This window comes from Periplaneta americana, chromosome 4, assembly GCF_040183065.1.
Source record: "Periplaneta americana isolate PAMFEO1 chromosome 4, P.americana_PAMFEO1_priV1, whole genome shotgun sequence".
Taxonomy (NCBI): Eukaryota; Metazoa; Arthropoda; class Insecta; order Blattodea; family Blattidae; genus Periplaneta; species Periplaneta americana.
Window position 1 is genome coordinate 124,871,988 of NC_091120.1, and position 26,086 is coordinate 124,898,073.

At 34.6% G+C, this 26,086-nt stretch overlaps 1 protein-coding gene across 1 annotated transcript in view; it reads left to right on the top strand.

Moving 5' to 3' along the window:
* Window positions 1–24,937, top strand: part of LOC138698181 (glutamic acid-rich protein-like) — an 84,673-nt gene extending 59,736 nt beyond the window's left edge. The window contains exons 7-8 of the mRNA XM_069823930.1: window positions 11,894–12,035; window positions 23,735–24,937. Of these exons, the coding sequence (XP_069680031.1) occupies window positions 11,894–12,035; window positions 23,735–23,877 (285 nt within the window). The 3' untranslated portion in view covers window positions 23,878–24,937. The remainder of the gene's footprint in view (window positions 1–11,893; window positions 12,036–23,734) is intronic.
* Window positions 24,938–26,086: the final 1,149 nt, after the last annotated feature.

Consider the following 26,086-nt stretch of genomic DNA (forward strand, 5'->3'; position numbering starts at 1 on the left):
ACCTAAAATAAAACGAGAAACTATAAGTATATCATGCGAAACTGAGGGTAAACGTATTGTAATATACTGATTATTATGTATAACCAACAGTTATACAGACGTCCCAAAATAAATTATTTTTACAGTCCAGCATAACTGTTATTTTATTGTATGATATTCTTTGTGAAGAGTCGAGTAGTGTCGTCGCATGTTCAATTTTAACACGCCCTTAAGAATTTTCGAACAAATTAAACATTTCATAGTCTCCCCACTAACACAAAAAATATATACATGTTTCTCTTCCCTTTCATCCATGAATGTACTACGGTCATGATTAGAAGACATTGTGAAACGGTCGAACACTCCGACCAACACAATGATAATGGCAGTCCGCCACTGCTTTTCTTTTGCGCATAAACATGGAGTACAGTACAGGTGGGGATGGGTGAGGCGGAGCGGGCTCACTACATACTGACTTCGGTTCCGTTCAGGGGCTTACTCGCGAGTACGCTTTTGGAGACGTCTGCTGTATACTGTATCGTTGCATTACAAAACAATATTATTTTAAAAATTTCATGTTGTAATATGCCGATAAGCTGTTAATATTTCACTATAATTATTTACTTACTGTGCCACCTTTGCTTATCTTAAAAGTTAATAATTCACATTAACGTTTTCGATACATTTGTATCATCTTCAGATGTAGAGTATTAAATGAACATTTATGTTGAAAACCTTGCCTTATGGTATGGATCTATTTGTGATGGTTTTCGGATCATGTTAGTGTGAATTGCTCTAACTTAACTTAGGTTGGTCTATGATACACTTGTTATATTAAGTTAAGATCACTTGCAGTGCATGTAGTACAATTAAAAGATTTAAAATTATTTAAAAGTTATATAAAACTATAAATGTGATCAGAGAAATGTGAAACATTATAAAAACACTTTTAAAAACACTGTAAACACTTGTTAGCCAGTTTTTGACTTCGTTAGATGGGACTGCTTCATTTGTTCTTGATATTTAACAACGATCTAAAACACAGTATCAATTTTATCACTAACATGTCTATATTATTAAATGTATATTGTTAAAGCATTTCGTTAGGTGTGGTCGATAAATGTGAAAATCGTAGATATATGCTACTGGTACAAGATGGATGTTGTCGAGTCCATGAGTTTAATACAGCCTTGCGTGTCTGTAACAATATGCATAAATGTTAATAAACTGAATTGGAATTTGGCTAGTGTTGTTTTAATTTTGGTTGAAACTGCTTGGGGTAATAACTATTGCGAAAGAATGACTTAAGATTTGACGTGTGTTGAACTGCTCCTACTTGATGCCTGGCTCATACTAAGTAGGAGCAGTTCAACACACGTCAAATCTTAAGTCATTCTTTCGCAATAGTTATTACCCCAAGCAGTTTCAACCAAAATTAAAACAACACTAGCCAAATTCCAATTCAATTTATTAACATTTATGCATATTGTTACAGACACGCAAGGCTGTATTAAACTCATGGACTCGACAACATCCATCTTGTACCAGTAGCATATATCTACAATTTTCACATTTATCGACCACACCTAATGAAATGCTTTAACAATATACATTTAATAATATAGACATGTTAGTGATAAAATTGATACTGTGTTTTAGATCGTTGTTAAATATCAAGAACAACTGAAGCAGTCCCATCTAACGAAGTCAAAAACTGGCTAACAAGTGTTTACAGTGTTTTTATATAACTTTTAAATAATTTTAAATCTTTTAATTGTACTACATGCACTGCAAATGATCTTAACTTAATATAACAAGTGTATCATAGACCAACCTAAGTTAAGTTAGAGCAATTCACACTAACATGATCCGAAAACCATCACAAAAAGATCCATACCATAAGGCAAGGTTTTCAACATAAATGTTCATTTAATACTCTACATCTGAAGATGATACAAATGTATCGAAAACGTTAATGTGAATTATTAACTTTTAAGATAAGCAAAGGTGGCACAGTAAATAAATAATTATAGTCAAATATTATTGTAGTTATTTATACTAACATATTTATTATGTAGGCTTATAATTCATTGTGTCAATTCTCCGGGGATTTTGAGACAAACAAATAAAAACGTATGAAGACTCACCTAGTTAAAACTGCTTCAATCATGATTTTAAACATGTGAGTACATTCACATGCTCCGAATTAAGTGCTGCTATATGTTTAGTAACAATGTTTCCCGCATCACTAAACATGATATTTTGTCTGTCAAGCACTTCTCACGATCGTTCAATTTAAATCTAAACATTTCACCGAGTTTACTTCTCAAATTCTCATAGGCCTATGACATAATGGAGTTTTTCACTATTTTCACAGACCACAGAAATCTGATTTTTTCTTTAGCAAACTAAACACAAAAGCTTCATCTAGAAACTCAGTAAAAAAAACTGCATCAGTATAGCAGACTGGCCCCTATTGTAATCGGGTTACACAATTTTAGAAAGAGAAGAAGACAGTTACTATCACACTTGCACACAGTGCAGCCAGGACTAAGGGATGAGGCGGCGAATTCCAGAAAAGTATGTATTTCATATGCTACGAAGACGAGTTGACAAACTTAATAAATGTTTCACATTGTGTTTCAACTTTCAATAAGGCTAGCCCAGGTCACTATCCTCATATCTTAATCTCTTTTTTAAGTGTTTATGCAAAGATTTGCTCTGTGCAATCTGCTACCTGCTTTGCTATTACAAAATAACGGTATTATCGTGTTTGAAGTAAGCAATTTCTGAGAGACGAATACTGTCGGAATTTTTACTTTGAGTTTGCATTAACAAAATAATAATTCACATCAAGTACAACCGATTAATTTTAATCGACTCGATTATTCGATTAAATATTTTTGATTGATTAATTTTACAAGGGAAATTGATCAATTAATCGATTAAATCCCACAACACTAATTATCACAGATTACGATGAATGCGCAAATAGAAAGATGACACCGAATATGCACCTAAAAGTTTCACTCCTATATATGGGAAGGTATGAGAGTAAGAACACCAGCTATTCCCTAAAAAATCGCTAAATATTTCTATGAAGACAGAGCGGTCTCACGAGATTAGTCCAGAACGATGAGGATGATAATGATTAATTTCTTTAGATTTCATTAACCGGCACATTTTTCTCTAAATTACGATACCCGTCCCTTCGGACGCTATGATTTATGCATTGGCTTACAAGCGAAATTGACACAATTATTTTCAACTACAGGCTTATTGAGTAATAGGAAAGCAGTATGTTACATACATTACTTCCCGACCATTATCGTTATTATCATTTATTATTTTTATCCTTAACATATCCATGTAGACTATAAGGACAAGTGTTGTACTGGAATTTGACTCAATTTTCTTAGGTCTCTTTTAAAGTGCTTCAATGGTATAAATCTCTCTTTTCATTTGTCTAAATTAGGGTCATTTTTTTAGATCTCGTCACTTTTAAGAAAAATAGCCATTGAGAGTAGGCTACTATTCCTAGAGAAAAGAGTTCGAACTATATGATATAAGTGTCGATTGCATTTGTAATCTCTGTGTAAGTGAATCTCGTGGCTCCAACTTACGTTTAATGTTCACAGAAGGCAATAAACACAATAAATGTGAGTTAAACTTTCCTTTTCGGTCATGAAATACAAGATACCATTTTCAGTTTATTGTACTTTGACTGGATATGCGTGATATTAATAGATGCACAAATTTATTGTATATAAATGTTACAGATTCGTGAAGGCGCTAAAGTGATTACTCCCAAATAATTATCTTTGTTTCGGTTGTGCTGTGATCTTTTCAATGAACGTAGCCTATATCTTGGGAAGATTTAGACACTGTGTTTTAGGGAGATATCGACATGTGTCGAGTTCTCCCTGATTTCGCTTGTGATCATTCTTAGATGACTGAGGGGCTGTCTCTATCAAAATTTCTGTGTTTCTGGTATTAGAAGAGTTCGCAAACCTTCATAGAGTTTTTAGTGCCATTTTGTCCGTCTACATTCATAACACTACTCATCTTCCATTGAACCAATCTTAATTAAACTTTATATTCCAATGTTCATTGATATCAGATAAATAGGAAAAGGCAATACTTCCGACACAAACATGAAAGATCAATTAGTTCGGCATATCATTCGCCTTGACTGTAAAGGCCACATGGATTAATAATGACGTAAGAGAATTGACATCCTGATGTTCTGCAGGATAACATGTTTGAATACAATCTGGTTCTAGCCGAAAATTGATGTGAAAATTGTCTTGAAGAAAGCATTACCACTCCCCCCAAAATACCACATACACATCTGCACAAGAACATGTAGACTTGCCTAATTCCTCACCTGTTACTTCCTTTGAACTACAGTTGGCAGTTTCACTACTAACACTTCCGTCATAACGCTTGAAAACTATCGGAAGCAGCTGAAGGAGACTAAACAGCAAAAAGATGTTAGGTTTTCCCAGAGGAGGAAGCCATCTAATGCGCGGCATGTATGGAGAGGGAGCTAGTTTATCAAACAATGTGGACAATCCGACAAAATATTGTATCGCGTGTAGTGGGTATTACTACGATGAGAATACTAGAGAATTGTGTGTTCAGTGTGTTGGAGATTGCCAAATGGTTTCACAAGGTATGTGTGGAATGGCCCAATGAAAAATTCACATGTGACCAACGCGAGTAAGAGTATTATAAAATATTTATATTTCTGGAGCAAAATTTGTATTGTAAATATTGGGTGTTAAAGTGTTTCCTGTAATTTGTTGTACTAGGCCTATGTCGAAAGCTTCCGCATTTTGGGACAAGTCGACAATTCGGCATCGATTTTTTTTAAAACAGAGATAAACAAATGATTACATTGGCACCAGATAATATGTGAAATGAACGAAAAAGATGTCCATACATTTTAGGGAAAACATTTGCATAAATTGGTCTCAAAATTAATGTTCTTCCTCAGCATGTGGAAATGTCTCTAAACGAGCCTATCTTCATTTCTATTGATCGCCAAAGAATAATCAGTGATTTACATAATGAATCTGATATTTCAAGCTTCAAAAAAAATTTCGACATATTTACTGAAAACATGTATTTTTATCAATATCAGTGTGTCGAATTATACTTATAATAGTAATCCGTACCACGACAGCCCATGAAGGGCAAAGGCCGTCCAGTCGACTGCTGATCTCACATCTACATGCTGAGATGAACGATAATCCAGTCAGTATAAGGGTAACGCGTGGTTAGCAAGGCGATACTCCCAAACGTTATAGCTGGTATACGAAACCTAATTTCGCTACTCAAGCAGCTCCCCAAATTCATCACGATACTGGGTGAACATCTGTCTCAAACACTGATCGGAATTACATTAGAAAATTTCTTCTCCCATGAAGGCTCGAATCAGCGGTTATTTACGATGCTAGTCGAAGGCATGATGCCATAGACCACGCAGGTATGACGCGGGACTCGAATGACTTAATCATAGCAAAACTCACCTTCACTATGCTATATTATTAGAATTGTGACTATCGCCATTATATAAAGAAAAATAGTGTGCAACATCTACTCGCGGTAGATGTGAAAATTCTTAAAGTTATAAATGTACAGCAATATTTGAAGACCACAGGGAAAAAATAATGATAAGAGGCATTTTCCTCTTTTTTCAGGAGAACAATTTTAAAATTAAAAACTCTCTGAAACAAATGCATGTAATCCAATCTGTTTTGCCATTTGGTTTTATGGTTACGTATGTGTTGTAATCCTCATAAGTATAGAAATAATTTTCTTGGTCGTAATATGAACTATATCTTAGTTTTATTGGGCAAGTGTCCTGAACTTATCAGTCTTTTTTCTTGTAAAAAATAATTTTTTTATCTCTTACTCTTCAATATTTATCAGGTAACTTTATTTAGTGATATTTCAATGAAATTCAGTACAGTTGGAGTACTATCCAAGGGCACCTTAATGACATTATCATTATTTATTATTATGTAACTGGATATTAGCACAGTTCTCAATCAACTGCACAACATTATTATTTAGGCCTATGAAGCAGTAAAAATGAAATAGATCAACCAAACACAAAACACTTTCAGAGCACAACGCCAGTTGCAGCCAAAGTATGACAAGAAAACTAGGTGCTTTTCGTGGACTTACCAATTTCTTACTCTGTTGCACCTGAACATGTCAAGTTATTTTCCTGTACAGTCATTTCAAATCCTTATATTCTGACTTGTCAGTTTTTTCCCCACAATTCAATTATGCCACCTAAAAGTACTCACATTCAGCCATAAGATGACATGATAATCCTGAAATTAACAACAATGGATTTATCATGTTTTTCCGCTGTAGTCTTCATTTGTAATGAGAGGTGATAAATTATAATTAAATTTTATAGTTTTATAACTCAATAATCTTCAGAATTTAAAATTAAATATTGGTTGATGATATTTAAAACAAGGTAGTAAAAATAAAAAACCCACAAAACCAAATTGATTGTTTATAAATTATTGCTTTTCAAACATCTGATGAACACTTTTATTCAAATTATCGGTGAATCGGTTTAATTCTAAATCACTAACACAAATTGCATCACGTATTGCACCCGTTGATTTTTGGCGGTGTAGGAACATTCACTAAATCGTTGATAGTTAATAAGTGAACTGGAGAAATTTGGTTAGAAAATGCGTTTTTCTTACTCTGCATTCTCGTACACGTTCCAGGTTTCTCAGTTTTTGTTTTTGACTCCGTTTTCGGCTGTTCATTTCCACATTTTCACTCAATGCTCTCGTTCATTGTTTCTGATTTCGTCACTTTTCTTTTTAACAGAAAGCTTTTCAAAATCTAATTTTGCTCATTGGTTTCGACTGTATCACGTCACAACATTACACAGAAGACGCACAGCCCCACTGCCATTGATCTATGTATTAATTTGTGGAAATTGGTGGGAAACCTCAAAATATATCAACAACTTTATTTAGACGATAATACAGCAACTTACACAGTTCCGCAGCAAAAACACGCAAAGCCCTCTTAAAATGTCCGTCACAGAATTTTGTTTCACAGCGTTCGACACGTACCCTGACTAAAGAAATTTCACTTCAATAATCGTCATAAAGTTTTCCATTGTCATAATCGCCATCACTAACAACATATGTTTTCAATATTCGCGTAATGGGTCATAGGTTATTCCATTCTCACTCATACAGTATAAGATCATGAACCATTTATACATTCACTAGTAGAGTCCAGTGGCGTAAGCAGAACTTTGTCAGGGACGGAGTCATTATTAAAATTGTTTACAGTTTATATTATCGATATTTTAAATGTTGTGTATTATTATTATTATTATTATTATTATTATTATTATTACGTTGTGTATGTGTATGTATTTATTCACACTGCAAGTGGGTAAATACCCGGTGGCAATGGTAACTAATTACACCCAATAATGACAATTAATAATAAACACAATAAGTAATAAATTAATAATAATACTAACAATAATTAACATTAATAATAACAAATAATAACAGTATAATAATATTAACAACGAGCATCCTAAATTAAATGAGGCGCGATCACATAAAATAACATTTAAAGTAAATCTAATGTGTATTTAACCCTAAGTTCGAACTAAAACCCACTAGTATATGTTCATACTTGCACAAGTACACTCATTTCGCTGTCAACTCACTCACTGCACTGGAACTACGACACATTTCACTGATACTATTCTGATTTCACTAACACTTCAAAAACATTTCACTGTTCAAATAGGCCTACTTTGCACTACCACTATAAATTATAAAACTTCACTGACACAAACACATTTCTTTAGCGCTGGCCTTCTATGCTCGAGGTTGCGGGTTCGATTCCGGCCGAGGTCGATGGCATTTAAGTGTGTTTAAATGCTACAGGCTCATGTCAGTAGATTTACTGGCATGTAAAAGAACTCCTGCGGGACAAAATTCCATCACACCGACGACGCTGGTATAACCTCTGCAGTTGCGAGCGTCTTTAAATAAACCATAATTTCAAACACACTTCACTGACACAACACACTTCACTGATGCAACACATTTCACTGACATAACACACTTCTTCACTGATACAACACTTCAAATAACAAAACGTCAATTACACCTTTTAAAAAGTGTGCAAATTATATTACCGTCGATTAGTATGGAGACCGTGCGATGTGCCAAAATTTATTCAGAGTCACCAAAGCAAACGGCCGCGAGGACCGATTGATTTTGATCTAATAAAAGCGCCCCTTCCATCTCCGGCCGGGACCGAATTGCATGTATTAGTTCTAGAATTACCACAGTTATCCAAGTCTACTGTCACCATCTAAGAAACCCATGGTTATGGTATATTTATTAATATTATACTATGTTTTAGTAGGACATATTCATGAATATCCTTATAAAATCTTTGAAGCGTAATTTATTCACAGCCATCCAATTTTTAACAAACAACAAGTTAAATTTCATATTATGTCGGCTTCATTTTATTACAAAGTCGGTACTAGGCGGTAGGTCTCTTTATAATAAAGATAGCATTTTTATAATTCGAACGTGCAGCAGCACCAAGCATAGGGATTGTATTGAAGGTCGGGTAGGAGGACTATGCCTTATGTCGATGTAGATTAGAAAAAAATTAGAGGAGGGAAAACGATTATGGATAAAAAATACTAAAATCCAAATATGATTTTTTTTTTTTTGTTCAAGAGGGGGTTCAAACCCGGTAACCTCCGTTACGTACGATCTTGAGTAGAATAATTCTCGTCATGTTGTTAACATGACGTAAGGCTACCTCTTAAAACAATATGGGACAAATACAAGTTAAGGTGCACACGAAGGACCTCAATGTTAAGAATTAACTACTGAATAACAAGACGAGCTAAAGGATTTAATTGAATTATTACAACTAATCAAGCTTCAAGATTAGATTACAGGACACCTAAAATCACACGTGTATGTCTTCAACCACTCTTCCAGAAATGCAGCTGTTTGTGGACGAGTTGCAAGTAGTGCCATCCCAGAAAACTAACCATGGTGCATTTATAAAAATTAATAAGGGTAAACTAGATAGTGATTGACCAGTATACGGTGATTGACCGCTTCCCTTTTTCAAGCATATTATGAATAAACGACGAACTTGATTTCACTTTGTGCTGCATATACCTCTAGCAACAACCCTTACTTGTGGTTAGTAGTCGCTGTTCACCCCACTGAGTTAGTCTCTGTTGTCTGAGAGGACTGAAATCGAATGGAAGTGCAACTGAACGTAAACAAGTGTAAGTAACTGCTAAGAATAATGCATGCTATAATTTCTTTTTTCTGCAAAAGATACAATAATTCTGGTGCTCGTTTCTATACTCATAGTGTGAGAAAAGGTATCAGGTTTCCGTCCACAGAGTATTATTTTGTAAAAGCTTTTATATGACATAAAAATGCCCCATAGTCAATCACTATAAAATGAATGTTCGCAAACTACAGTGATTGGCCGTTCATACATTTTTCGTTAGAGTAACGACAAATTTGCTCTAATTCTATAACATATTCAGTTAAATGACGGTGATTTTTACAGGACTGATACTATATTATAATGCCTAAGCCAGGTAAGGTGCATTATTCAGAGGAAGCTTTACGAAACGCTGTAGAAGCTGTCCGCAGTGGAATTGGTTTAAATGAAGCTGCCAGGAAGTTTGATGTCCCGAAAGCAACCATAGCGTTCAGAAAAAAATATCCCGTTGAAGGAAAAGTGTCGCTTGGTCCTCGACCAGTGCTAGGTGAAGAAGATACTCTGGTACGATGGATAGTTGATTATCACCGGAAGGGATTTCCCCGTAGAAAAGACGACGTCTTGGACAGTGTGACATAATATGTTGAAGAGAAGGGTATAAAAACACCTTTTATTAACAATCGCCCTGGAGATGGTTGGTACAGGGCGTTTCTAAAGCGTCATCCAGAAAATGTAAATCGTACACCTGAGTCTATCACAGGAGCTAGCTCTTGCGTTTCAGAATCCAACATCAGAGGTTGGTTTGAGAGTGTTGATGACACACTAAAAGAGGAAAGGATTTTTTATATACTGAAAGACCCACGTCGTATGTTCAATGGAGATGAGGCAAATTTTTTACTTTGTCCCTCTTCCAAAATCGTTCTTGTACCAAAGAGCGCTCGAAATGTTTATGAAAATGATGTTGGACAAGCTAAATCTGCCATTACATGCATGTTCAGTTTTTCTGCCTCGGGTGACATAGTTCCACAAATGTTGATTTACCCTTATCAGAGAATACCTGCCAATATTGTGAGAACTGTACCTAAGAAATGGGGATTAGGTCGAAGTGAAAATTGATGGATGACTGCAGAGGCATTTTATGAGTACTTAGGTAATATTTTATGTCCTTATTTAGTTACAAATGAAATACATTTTCCAATAATTTTGTTCGTAGATGGACATAAGACTCATCTTACTCTTCATGTCAGTTGTGTAGAGAACTACAAATTATTCTGGTTTCTCTTTATCCAAACGCTACAAGGATATTAGTCAGCTGATGTCTCTGCGTTCCGACCTCTCAAACGAGGTTGGATAGAAGAAGTTCGTCGTTGGCGTCAAACACATGAACACGAGCAAGTTACAAGACAGCTGGTAGCACCACTGTTGCAGAAAGCTACTAGTAACTCCCTCACTAAGCAAACCATCCAAAATGGATTCCGTTCTACAGGACTTTTTCCATGGAATCCCGATGCTATTGATTTTAGCAAGTGTATCGGCAAAGACTGTGAGAAGACACAATCATGTGAAACATCTAATCACGGTAACGATTCAGCAGAAAAAAGTATAACATTCGAACGTTTCAGTGCCATTGTCGGTTCAGAAAAACTTGATGTATTTCATGCCATGAAAGCTGCAGGATATTGTATACAAGGCAGTGATCCAACTTCTACAGAGCTCTTGTGCACTATTTTCTGTCGAACTCAGGCCTGAATCTAGTGCTGAAGCACAATTGTCGAATCATTCAGATCCTATATCCAATGTTTGCATAGGTACTGAAGAATCTACACCAAGTACTAGAAACACTGAGAGCCAAGACTAATCACTTGCACAAATCTTACAGTGGCCTGGTAACCCAAAGAGAAAGGAAAAACGAAACTGTGAACGTACGCCATTTGTAATAACATCAGAGAAATGGCACACACTTGCTTCTGATAAGGCACAAAGGAGAGAAATGGAAGAAGAGGCAAGAGAAGAAAGGAAGCGAATAAGAGACGAAAGAAAAAAACAGTGAGAAGAGTTGTTAATGAGAAAGACCAAAACAAGAGAAACGAAACAGACAAGAAAAAGGTGAAAACTGTGAAAATGTGTTTGTTCAATCACTAATAAGCTAGTATACAATAACCGTGCAGTAGACGGTCAATCATTAGTAAGTGTGTGGTCAATAACTGTGCAGTAGAAGGTCAATAACTGTAAAATTGGACTTATGTTTATTTAATTTACGTTTGCATTAAAATTATATATTTTTTCTTTTATTTATTGATTCTGTTTTGTTTTTGAATCTTCACTTGACCCAATGTCTTTAAAATTACCTCAATAAATTATTACTGTTTTGCACTATCTCATTATTTTATGATTCATTGGCTTAAGTGGTCAATCTCTATACAGTTTACCCTTACTTGTATAAAAAGTGTCTCGACGCTTATGCCTCTGGCCACAGTGTTTCGGAATGTACTTTTCAAGCCCTAATAATTTGGTAAGGCTATGTGTTACATTATGAAGTTATGCTAACGGAGTGGGAATACATTGAGTTGTTCAAAAATTGAGATTGCAATCCTGATGTGCGAGTAATCAATATTTCTACCTACAGTTCGGAGTAAGCGACATCTTCAGCAAAGAACAGGCGGACTTGTCCGGCATCTCCAAGGACTCGGGACTTTTCGTCGAGGAACTCGTCCAGTTCGTCACAGTTAAAGTCGATGACGGCAGCAGCAGTTACAACGAGATGACAGGTAAAATTTCTATCATGTTTTACTTCACAAGTTATTCAATTTATAGCTTTATAAACCATGTAATAACGAAAGGAAAAGCCCAAAGTACACAAAACTTGATTTAGAAGTTCATCTTTGTGGATAAAACTTTGTGTTCAAATCGAACTGACTACTACATTTGTATTAAATAAAGTATAGGTTCAGAATTAGGCTTTTGGGTAATCCACCGTGTCCTGGAACTTGACATTTCCAACGTTCCGGAACTGCATAGGGACTCCATCATCAGGGCAAATAAGTAAGACCAGAGAATGCAAATCTGGGTTTCAGGTATAGATCCATGTGAAGCAGACTTGAACAATTTTTCTCTTGAAATTATTCAAGACCAGAGAAGTCGCCTATTCAGTTGGACTCGTTACAACAGGCTAATCCGAAAGACTGAACAAAGGTTTTAATTGGCTATTGTTTATATATAGAAAACGAATTGCTGATGTCAAATGAGACTCTCGAAAAATATCATCATCATCATCATAAAATACATCATGGTTTAGGTCCTTAGGCCTGTTCCATTTCCAGGATATCAGAACTGTTCTCTCCATCTCTTTCTGGGCCTGCCAAGATCCCTTCTACCAACCGCTTGATATAGGAACATCTGTACAGGAGTGCGGTTTATGTCCATTCTCATTAGATGTTGGTACCACTGCTGTCTACGTAGAAGAGTCTATAAAGTTGAGAAGACTTCGTATTTGTAACTCTTCACGAATTTCACTATTTCTCTTCTGATCTTTCAATCTGTAACCAGCAAGAGATCTCAATAATCTCATCTCCGCCGTCTCTATTCTTCTAAGTTGTTGTTCAGTCAGTACCCAGTTTTCGGCTCCATATGTTAACAATGGTATTGCCATTGTCTTATAAAATTTCAATATTGTTTCTTTCCGGACTCTTTTCATTAGAGTTCGTTTCATTGTTCCCAGGACCTGTAGAAATCTGGAGAGTTTAGTTTCTTGATCGCTTGGTTAGTCATATGTAATATTACACCCTAGGTAATTAAAATTTGAAACCTGTTCTAAATTGATATCATTGATTGAAATTTTGGTTCGTTTGGGTTGAGATCCTATGAATCCGATTTTTTTTTTCTTCAAATTGTAATCGAAAGCTATTTTATACACGCTGAATACTGCTCATTATCTGAGAGGACCAATAAATCATCAGCAAAAAGCATAAAATTTAGAGGTGTTTTTCCGATAAAATTAAAATTCAGTTGTGCTTCCAATTTTCTCACAACTTCGTCGATATAAAAATTAAACAATGCAGGTGACATGGGGCATCCTTGTCTTAAAACTCTTGTTATTTCCTTTGAATTCTTACTGGTTCCGAAAATTGTTTTAATTTTTATTATGATATTCATATATATATATATATATATATATATATATATATATATATATATTTGAATAGCTCTTATTAAATGTGTTGGTTTGCCCCTTCCTTTCATTATTTTCCAAAATTTCACTCGCTCACAGTATCATAGGCCTTTTCAAAATCAGTGAAGGCCATAGCAGTCGGGATAGTATATTCTCTGTTCTTCTCTATTATCTGAGATACGGATAAAATACAGTCCATACAGGATCTGCCCTTCCTGAATCCATTCCTTCTAACAGTAAAGTTTCCAGTATTGTTGTTAACCTTTTGTTAATTACTTTTGCATTATTATATCTTATACCCTATGTTTAGGAGACTTATACCACGTTTTATCTGTATTCTTTCGGTCTCCCTTCATTTGTATTATAATAATATACATTCATGTTTTTTTTTCCAAGTGTCTCATTTGACTTCAACAATTTGATCTTATATAAGCCAATTAAAACCTTTGCTCAGTCGTCCGGGTCAGCCTGGCGTAACGAGCGCCACAGATATCTGGTCCTACTTTGGTCTTACTTACTTGCTGTGATTATGGAATCTGTATGTAGGTCGAAAATGTAAATGTCACGTTCCAGGACACGGAGGAATACCCAAAAGCCAAACTCTGATCACAGTCACCGTGAAAGCCTAAAAACCCATAGGCTATAAGTATAGGATGTGTGGATTGTGGAAAAATCTTACAAGATGGTTTCCAAGTTACAGGCCTGCATGGGTCAACTGTTGATAATAGGTACAACTCTTTAGTGTACAAATTATTGTAGAGCCACGTCTGTGGCCCACCGCTAGCGAGCTGGTCGTCCATTCAGGCGGCCCGAGTTTGATCTCCGGTCTGTTTGTGATGGAATTTGTGGTGAACAGCAGGCAAAGGATTTTTATCGGGATACTCCTGTTTTCCTCGTTCATCCCACTAAGATTCTCCTCATTTCATCTACCATCTACAGTAATTAAAAATAGCCCGTTGTGAAGTCTCCATTGTGTGAAACAATGTTGCCAGTAGATTGGTGGATTCACACTGGAGTGTTTGAACGTGTCAGATAATTACTGAAGCAGCGTGTGCACACTTATATTCAGGCACAAGATGGGAAATGAGTATCGAACACTTTTTGTAGTGTATACTAGAGAGACTTATCAGTTATCACTGCTGGTACATAGACAGGACTGCAGCTACACGAAAAGGTTTGTACCAAGTAGGGCTATTACCTAATAATTCCAGCAGAACCTTGGAAGATAATTTTTGTAATAAAACAGCTTACTTTTCCTAACTTATCGTTTAGTTCTTTATCTAACCATAACATTTTACCTGAGGAAATGAAAGTTGAAATTTACTTAGTTACCGGTACTTAAATTTTCACACTAATATGAATTAAATTTCAAAGTATAAAAACATTACAATTTATGGAAAATGTTCATTCTTAATAGAAACAATTTGTCACATCATGTTTAATCAGCATCGGCGTCTGTTACTGTTGGCCTTTTCAGCATCGCTTCATGAAACTCAGCATATTTTATAGGAATATAGTGGCACACTTTCTTCATGTTTTCAACTTCAGATTTCTTAATTGACACTTTTCTTTTTGGATGTGAAGGGATGTCTGGAAAAATGACATTAGAATCTTTTCTTAACATAAAATGGCATGAGATTACGACGTTGATACATTGTATTTACTAGCAAGGACGTCCCTTTCCTGTCTTTAGAGTCCCCTAGATGTTGAAATGCTTTATACCGACAGTATATTTCTTCAATGACGCAATTTTATTATTCATATGAAGTATTGTAACTGACTTTTTCCAGAAATGAGGCCACCAATATTTGAAATTTAGAATTATTTTTTTCGTGTTTTTTTTTTTTTTTCATCGAAGAGGTTGATAGTACACCGTGTTTCATAAAGATTTGAGGAGTTATAAAACTTTATTACAAATAAAATATTGAACTTACGTTAATGAAACCAGTCCAGAACGAACGAGGAACCCAAACAGTTTGTGTGTGTGTGTGTGTGTGTGTGTGTGTGTGTGTGTGTGTGTGTGTGTGTGTGTTTGTTTGTTTTGTTAAGCCGAAAGTTCATATTCCTCCCGCTAGGCCGTTCTGTTTTGTTCTGCTGCAGCTGAAGCCCATTATTGCATTGTATTAATTATGTTATATTCATAGCATTGTAGTAATATTTTATCATACTGGTTGAGTGGAAGAGAAGGCCGAATGGCCTTAACTCTGCCAGTTAAAATAAACCATTATTATTATTATTATTATTATTATTATTATTATTATTATTATTATTATTATTATTATATTCCGATGCCGCTAGGAAAGCACTTTTTTTTTTCTCAGCTGCAGTTCCTAGTCGTTAGTGTTGCGCAATGGCTGCTACGCATGTGGAGAAATCGTTTTGCGTTTTGGAATTTCACACTACTAGGTGTCCAACGTGAATTTCGTAGAAAATTCGAAAAGAACCCCACACAATGCTGTCAATGCGTTAGATAGGACGTGCATCTAAAAATGACCAGTACCTAATTATGTGGTCCCCAAGGTCACCAGACCTCATATCGTGTGACTTCTTTTTGTGGGCTTACATCAAAGCCCTACCGCACCGACGCCGTGCCATATCACATACCTAAGCGACCATATCACCACAGCGATTGACAATATCTTCCAGTCCATGTTGTTGCGAGTGTACCAAGAACTAGACTATCGTGTGGATATGTGCCATGTCAGCCCTGGTACGTACATTGAACATTTGTATATGTTCAACAAAAAAACTGTTTGAGTTCCCCATTTGTTCTGGACTGGTTTCATTAAGTTTCATTAAGTAAGTTCAATTGTTTACTTGAAATAAATTTTTGTAATCCTTAAATGTTTATGAAACACGGTGTATTTATGATACTAATTTCTCAAAATCAGACAAATAATGTGACATTAAATATCTTAATTTATTTAACGACTGTTTCTTTGAAGCATTAATTAAAATTACTGAATTTCACATTCTTGCAGTATAGTATGAACGACTATTACAACGTCTTTGGAATGAGTTAATCGATGTATAGAATTAAAACGAAGTTTAGTGGAAAGATAAAATGCTGTCAGTAATATTAATATACCACAAAATTTAGGAACTCAAATTAATATAAAGCCATAAGAAAATGGTGCATATTCATACACATTTAAAAATATGAAGCATAATTGATCGTGTTGGGATTCGAACAGTCGCGAGGATCTCATACTCTAGATACATTCGCTTTAACCACTCTACCACTTCGCGTGCCTTAAGGCATTAGATGCTTTTATAACATGGTAGAATGCTTCCGGTTCTTCTGCATATTTCGGGTTTGTTTTTTCTCAAGGAACTACAGCATTTTACGTCTGTATATTTGTATACGTATTTTTAGTAGTAACCCTCCTATACTTTAATTTATCCTCAGCATAGCTATGTAATATTTAAACGGAAAAGAGAAACGAATATCTCTTCATGGTATGAACCACGCTTTTGGCTAGGAACATGCGCAGTGTGGCATTCTTTGACTTAGAGAAAATTCTCGAGTCGCTCAACAATTATCTTCCTCATTGTATACACTGTCAAAAGAAAAAGTGGCCGCTATCTAGAAACTAAGCCCCTTCGGGTATCTCCGCTACAGTTCGGAGACGGCGATGTTACATGTTGTTGGACCACGTTGCCTGACATCTACAGTTATAATTAAACTATTCTCCGTGTTACTGTGAAAGCGTAATGGTAGCATTTCGGGCTGGTATTCATGAGGTCGTGCCTTCAAATACCATCTAGTCCTTTACATGTTTTTTTTTTAAGAGAGAGACAGAATACATAATTACTCCTGTCTCTTTTATGATTATTTTAGTAATTAACATCAGGTCCATGAATGTAATTATGTCATGATTTTATCATTATTTATTATGACATTATGACTGCAATGGAAAGAATGAATGATTATATTCTCAACAAAAATATCTTTCGTGGGATAAACAAAACAAACTTACTGGCATCTACCTTAGAAAATCCAAACAATTAAAAGTTCAAAAAACAAAACAAAAAACCATAATTCAATATTTCGTCCATCTTCCTTCCATCTCGATCACATCTTGCAGTGCATGAAATCGACTAGTCTTTTGATCTCTCAGCCACGGCATCCCAGGCATCCTGGATGAGCTTCCACAAATCATCAGGACGTCTTGGAGGGGGATTGGGCCAATTTTTTCGCATATGCTTCTTTACATATGTCCCCGTAGCTCAGTCGGAAGAACGTCGGAATTTAGATGTCAACGTCTCAGATTCAAATGTTCGTTATTCCTTTTCATTTTATTGTGTTACAGGATAGTATAATGTAATAATATAAGAAGAAAACATTAAAACTAGTATTATGCAACTGTATTGTTTCAAATCTAACATTAAATTTTTATTAATTATATCGCTAAAGAACGGCAACAATATAAATGGTAACTTGAATATTATTTATATCCCTGAAGAAGATAAGAGAATACAAATGGTAATTTGAATATTATTTTTATCGCTAACGAATGATAACAGAATATAAATGATAACTTGAATATTATTTGTAAAGAACAATAATAGAATACCCAGGATAATTTGAATATTATTTATATTCCTAAAGAATGATAACAGAATACAAAATAATGATAACTTGAATATTATTTTATATCACTAACGAACGATAGGAAAATAAAATGATAACTTAAAGATTATTTATAACGCTAAAGAATGATAACGAAGTATAAATGATAATTTGAATATTACTTATATCACTAAAGAACGGTAACAGAATATAAATGATAACTTGAATATTATTTATAACGGTAAAGAACGATAACAGAATATAAAGGATAACTTGAATAATAGGCCTACTTGTATAATTAAAGAACGATAACAGAATATAAATGATAACTTGAATATATTATTTATATTGCTAAAGAATGCTAACAAAATAAAATGATAACTTGAATATGATTTATAACGCTAAAGAACAATAATAGAAAATAAATAATAACTTTAATATTATTTATATCGCTAAAGAACAATAACAAAATAAAATTATAACTTGAACAAGGCTCAAACTCAGAACCCACCAATCATTAAGCGAACACACTATCACTGCTCTACGAGACGTGAATGACTTCTACGTGAACATCTTGGTTCCGAAACTGCTTCTATAAGCGCCTGCATCATGTAACATCACTATTATCCGAAATGGACTTAGAAAATATTCGTTGTTCACGAGTGCGGCCACTTTTTCTTTTGACAGCTATACATAGCCTACTCTAAATCGTATGTCTGACTCAACATTAAACTTACCTATATAATTTTGTTTGTAAAGGAAACTAGAGCAGGAAATATACACCCACACTAATATATTGATTAAGATATCATTAAATGTTGAGTTACAATTCTCGAAATATCGGGATATAATGATCATGCGACAAACATTGCAACAGAATCATTACACGAAAAACAATTTTTAAACTGGAACCAGCATATAAGTCTAACAGCTGGTCTTCTTTAACGGGTAAACTATATTTAGTCACGAAGGAAGTCGTCATCCATGGAAAATATTCCAGTAATTTTAATGTTCATTTATGAAGGAATTATTTTAAATTTTTTTTAAATATCCGACGAGAATTCATTAGGGCCTATCATATTTTGTTGCCAAAAAGTGGCTAAGAACAGGAAATAAATCGAATTCTTGACAGCCAACTGGGTGAGACCAAAATTAAATTTCTTTGACGTTATTTGAATCTTAATCCGAATGGTAAACACTGTTCAAGTTGGAAACTGAAGAGTAAAATTTAAAAGTAAAAAAAATGGTAAATAGACAGCAAGACGTGCAAGCCTAGATAAATCCTTCAGGTAATCTCCTGTTGAACTCTGTCTCTTAACAGTCTGAGATTAAAAAAAATGGATCAAGCACAGAAAACTCAGAGAACATGATAAAATTATGCTTAATCAAAATATAATTTTCTAAACACACCCGATTTCCTCGGACCACACTCAGGAGAGAACCACTGCAATACACAAAGAAAAGTGGAGAAGGATCGTAGGGACTGGAAAGCTGTTATTGAACCAGCGATGATGATGATGATGATTATTATTATTATCATTATTATTATTATTATTATTATTATTATTATGATTATGAGGAGGAGTTACCGGTCACATAATCTGTCCTGTCTTGCTGTTCAAGGAAACTAGGTCTACTGCATGAAAGAAACTTTACTAATGTTACTTAAACAAAAACAACACTAGCTATTATAAAATATTATAAATATCTTGAATCATGAAACGGCGCACTATTGCGTAAGAAAACAAAATTAAACCGAAGGTACCTGACACAGTACCATCTTTCCAGCATAAATTTCAATCGGTCTAACCGATATTTACACTATAACAACTTCATTATATTATAACTAGGGCCATGACATCAGTATACTTGTATTAGATTGAAGGTGAACACACGACGCCGGACAGAATGTAGTCGACTTGTTTCAAATACAAGCAGCCAAAGCGAATTTGACACACGCCTAAGCAAGCATGTTCCGTGTTTTGTATTATAAAATCAAGACAATACAATCATTGTACTCGTATATAAGGGTTAATATCGGTTCTTGCTGCAATGAACAACAACATTCATTTTCAAAGTTTCAAATGAAAATGACCGCCGAGTGTCGGATAGTATAACCACAGTCTACTATATACAGTCACGAAGCTTGAGTTTTGAGGGTGCTAGAAACAATAGACTGTGATGGTACTATTTTGCATTGCCTGTAATGAGGCGATATTAGCGATCCTAGTGGTGAGCAACTATCTAATGTTTGCATATTTACTACGTATTGAGCTTCGCGACTGTATATACTAGACTGTGGTATAACCTTGTATGTGGAAAAACTGCATTCATCATCGGCCGAAACCAAGGGCGCATATGTAAAATATTTCATATCATCCACTTCTACAGGGACATCATTTTATTTTTACTAACATTTCTAATATTAACCTGGCTATACCTTTGGATCAACGATTAAGAAGCGTAAACACCGTTTGCTACCTCCTTCCGCGACTGGAGTTCGACGATACTGGCGTAATATACAAATAAATCACTTTACTAGGTATAGGAGGGGAGAAAAGTAGTTCATCCATTTACGTAAACTAGGAAATATCACGATTTTGGGTTTGATAATTTTCATTAGGTTTTTGTTTAATTAAAATACAGTACAGTAATAACAATGAGTGTTTTTACTCACAAACTGAGCTATCCATGCCGACGTATTCATTATGCAGTGTATATTATACTGTCTACAGCATATTAGCATACACTATAGAGAATGAAGTTAAATTGAAAAATAATCATAATATGGATATTTACTTAAACACATTTTTGAAAATGGTGGCCGTTCATTTCGATACAGGTTTTAGTTCTAATGTCAATATTATCGCACTATAGACTATTGTACGTAATTCCAATTACCAGGTTCGTACTTCGTATCAGTAACTCATGTTAAAATAATTCTGTACCTACTTTATAAAAGAGACCTTACGTACTGTAATTTCAATCTTCACTTCTGCCCGATCCGAAAAGATAAAATTACTCAGACATGCTATCTACAGTCCGTCCAAGTGGTTACGTCGCAGCGTCGTAGAAAGGGAGGAAATCACGTGACAGTTAGTTACTTAACGAGGCCTTTTTATTTAAGTTATTTTAAACAATTGTATGGGTATAATATTACTTAGACTTCCAATTCCTAACAGAAATTAATGTTCCCAGAAAAGAGCTAAGACAATCCAGCCACTAGCATTTACAGAGAAGCGAATAGAAGCAGGTGGGGGAAACCGGGATGCGACGTAGGCAAATGGAAAATGATGCAATGTTGAAAGCTCTTTCGTCACTGCAAAACGCGAACATATTTTTGGAACGAACTGTTTACTATGACCGTAAGGCTACTATGACTGTATATGCGGGTTGGATCTGTGTGGAGAACGGTTGAACTTCATTAGTAGAAGGGGTGGGAGTGAAGTACATTAAAAAACTCAGGTACAATAAAAATTGAATTAAAAATAAAATGATGACCCTGTACATCAAGTTGATAACAATCGCACGTATTATCTGACAAAACTCTTGCAATTTTGCATAATGAATTGAAACCGCCGTTTTTTTGTATTACTGTGTTCATTTTCACACACACCTTTTTGCTTACAATCATCTTGCAGAACATTCACTTTTGAGATGAAATTATTTATTATCGAAATTTGCTCCACCAATTTCACACCAATCTTGTATTCTTAACATTGTAGTTGTAATCACCTGTTAGAGGGAAAGAGAAGGCCTAATGGCCTTATCTCTGGTTAAATAAATAAATAAATAAACAAATGAACGAACGAACCAACGAACGAACGAACGTACGAATGAATGAATTAATAAATAAATTAATTAATTAATAAATTAATTAATTAAAGTATTTTCGAGACATTCGATTGTAAGGGAATAAATCCAAAATTAGATGAAATATAATCACACTGTTTTTTAATATTTGAGTCACCAAGAAGAGTTTGGGCATTACTTATTGAAGCTGCATCGTTTCCGTCAAACATCTGTATGACATTACTTTATACAGGGACATCACTTTATTTTTACTTTATTTTTTAACATTAACCTGGCTATACTCGGAAACACTGTTCCCCCCTTCCATTACAGAAGTTTCGTGGTAGTAGTGCAATATGTAAACAAATCATTTTACTAGCTATATGAGGAGAGAAAAGTAGTGTATCCATTTATGTTACTGGGAATTACGATATTAGGATTTTCAGTTTGATCATTACTTTTACGGTATTTTATCAAAATACAGAAGGGTAGTAACATTTTTTTTTCACAAACTCAACTCTTCAGGCGGTTTTATTCATTATATAATGACTACTTTATTCAGCATATTACCGTACTTTCGGTAACTCTAAACTTCACTTCTGCTCAGTCCACACAGATAAAGTTATTCAGTCGTGCTACACAACGTACCTGTGCGAAATAAGCAGGGGCGGGTATTTACGGAGATCGCGAAAATCACGACATAATAGATATACAATAGATTTTTACTAATCTTTACGAATTAAGTGATTCTGATTAATAATATGCGGATAAAACAATCACGACAAATCGCGAAATAAAGTTCTAATAGCGAAATATGAACACATTCGCGAATTATTATTGTGCCGTTTTATAGCGAATTTCATATTTTGAGTTCCTTTTTCGGACATTTTTTCATTTGAATTTATTGCACATTCAAGTAGAATACGTTACATGGTATTCCAGGTGTTCTGATTACATTAGTGAACTCGAAAGACGGATAATTCAACATTTCACTAATAATTTGAAAGTATTAATTTGAGGCTGCAAGTTTTTTCTTCGTTTTTAATTAATGTATGTTAAATACAGTCTCAATCCAACAAATATTGTCTATTGGCCACACCGCATCTTTATCAGAATCCAATGAACTTTTAATGTTAATTGTTTGGAAAGTAATATTCATACTGAGTTAATACTCCAATTTCAAAATAATTGTATTTTCCAAAATTTCCATTAATATCCAACAAGAGTACAAATCAATCTCCAACAAACTCCGCCTACACCAATATTAAAAAACACAAATGATAAAATTAATCTCCATAAATACCTGCTCCTGGAAATAAGCTTCAATACTATAGGCTCTTCCTTCTATGGAAAAAGCAACCATATTTCTGAAACACACTATACTCTGTACTATTTACTTCACTGCTAGCAGACTTCGAATGCAACAGCGGCCGTAAGTCTGTGTAGCTGACGGGAGCAAGAACATTAATGAAAGGGTTGGGAGTCAAGTACATTCAGAAACGCAGGTAGAATAAAAATGCAAGTAAAAATAAAGTGATGTCCCTGTACAATGATTGTATTATCTTGATTTTATAATAAGCAGTACTCGTATACAAAACATGGAAAATGCTTGCTTAGTCTTTTGTCAAATTCGCTTCCGCTGCCTGTACTTGAATCACGTCCGGCGTCTTGTTTTCACCTTCAATCGACCTGAAACTGATACAAATATACCGATGTCACGGCCTTAATTATAACTAATATGTTGTAATATTTCTGAATATATAATTCGACTTAAATTCTGTAATTTTATCGTAATTAAAAAACTTAGAAACCCGTAATAATCATTTTGACTCACTAAATCTGAATTATTAATTATATGAAGCTCTAGTACTAAATGAATTTTTTATTTGAATTTTGTCACTAATTCACTAATGGTAAACTATATTTGTTTTTAGCATCCAATCCTTCGTCAAGATCAGGACTCACCAAGTTTGCAGTAGATCATCCTTTCTTGTTCTTCGTTCGAGACACAACAGACAACGTCATAGTTATCTCAGGAAAAGTCGTCGACCCATCAGTGCTTCCTAAGAAGTTTTGAATGAAACAACGGAACCAGATTGGTGTCGGTGGGACCAAAGGTGTCATTCTGTCCAACTCTAGGAGTACAAAACAGCACACTGCTTCAACCAGTCTCCATCGCAGAACTAGCAAATAAATAAAGAAGACAAATTGACTGTAGTTTTGGAAAGAAAGTGTTGTTCTACACAAAATTACATTTTAACTTAACAATACCATTTCTTGAAGGTAACACTATTTCAGAGCGTATGATCTTGTTAGGATGATTTCACTCTCTGGAAGTAAAGAATTACCATACATATTGCTAGATGTTTGTAATTAAAATAATATAAGAGTGTTTCAAGATTGATGGATGAGTGTTAAAGGCATTATTAGAACTTCTTCCAATATCATAGACGGATAACTGTTCATTGATAATACATACCACAACCATGACAAACAGTCTAAAGTAAATTAGAAGTGTTTCAAAATAGAAAAATTTTCTCTAGCGCAGAAACAAATAATTCGGTCTCAACGTGTATGTTGAGAAGAGAAATATACATAGGCCTAATATACGTAATTAATTAAATTACAACTCCATTTTTAGTGTTCTGAACATATAAGTAAGTAACAATCTACAGCAAGAAAACAGGCAAAAATCAGTATATTTTCGGTGACTTGTGGAGACCAGCAAAAATAATGGTGATTACAACTTTATTAAGACACCTATGCAATTTGATTAAAATTACAAATTAATTCTGCACAGGCAAAATTGGTCAATTTGCATTAGTTGTAAGTGAATTACCTCAACACTCAGGATACCTGGCTTCTATTTGAGTTGGAGAGAATAACCATGCATATTTGTTATGATTATCTTGTTATATTTAGCCAAATGTAAGCGATACTCATTTGTCATTTGTTTTTAAGACAACTTAAAATTATTCGTATTTATAATAGCATTTATTTATTAATTAGTGTAAAAATAACTGGCAATTGATGTATCGTGAGCTTCAGTACAGAACTTTAATACTGTGTCACTTTCACATATTCACTGCTTGCGTGTACACATAAAAAGAAATAAAATTTGAATCATTTTGTTTACAGTTCTGTTTATTTTTGTTCATGAATGATCTGTTACCTGGTTATTTTTCTGTGTATAATATTACATATTTAGCTATGTAATGGCAATTAATCAACTGGATATTTATGAACAGAAATAGCGACTTTCGTTACTAGTAGTTTTTTTCAATTTTACAGGGATTTGTATTTTTCGAACAGGGTTAAATACCGATACGATAGTAGGGGGTAGAAAAAAATTTTCGCCCAAAAGTGGGTCCCTTGATAAAGTTTGGGAACCACTGGATTAAAGGTTCATCTCATTGAAATTGCTCATTGAAGCTTGTAAAAAGTTCTACAGAAGACTTAGTGAAGTACACTTATTATGCTTTGATTTTTTAACAACGTAAAAGGCTGGCGATGTGTTTGTGAGAACTAGAATATAAGACAGTTTGATTCTTTATTGATGGGATGGAATTAATAAAGTAACGATTTACTCCTTCCCACTGTTCAAGATGTCTCTCAGCACGGAACAAAGTATAAGCCATCTAGGTGGAGCGACGCTGATACAACCTCTGCAGTTGCGAGCGTCGTTAAATAAAACATAACATTTTTCTAGGTGGAGAATGCTTCAAGGATTTCCGTAGAGGTAACTTGAGATCTACTTGAATTTGTTTCATTATTTCTCCACCCTAGTGGGCAACCCAACAAAATAGTAGTGAACAGCAACAGCTAATTTAGATGCATCTTCACCAAAGATCTGCAAGGCTTTCAGATGTGCATTGGACTATGTGACAGGAGTAAATGCCAGTATCAACTAATCCATTATATCTTATCTTAATTATACCCACTTGTATCAATCATCAGAAGTTTGCGAATTGACAGTTTTGCATTACTGATAGCAGTGTCGATGCTTCCATGAAGAGTTTGTGAATCCGTTTCTCCAATAAAGAATGTTAGCAAATGTCTTGAACCTATCTCACCTCTACTCTTAATATCTGGAGCTCTTTTTGTCTTCAGCATTGCTTGTTTCATCAAAACAGAATTGAATAAAAGAAGGTTCCTACATTATCACAGATCATCTGTTGGAAATACGGTCCTAGTGCACCAATTATTCTTAAATATGGCATCTCGTTAGGTCTTAAAGAAACATCAGTTGGAGCACCACCTGAAAACTCTCTATCACATCCCAGATC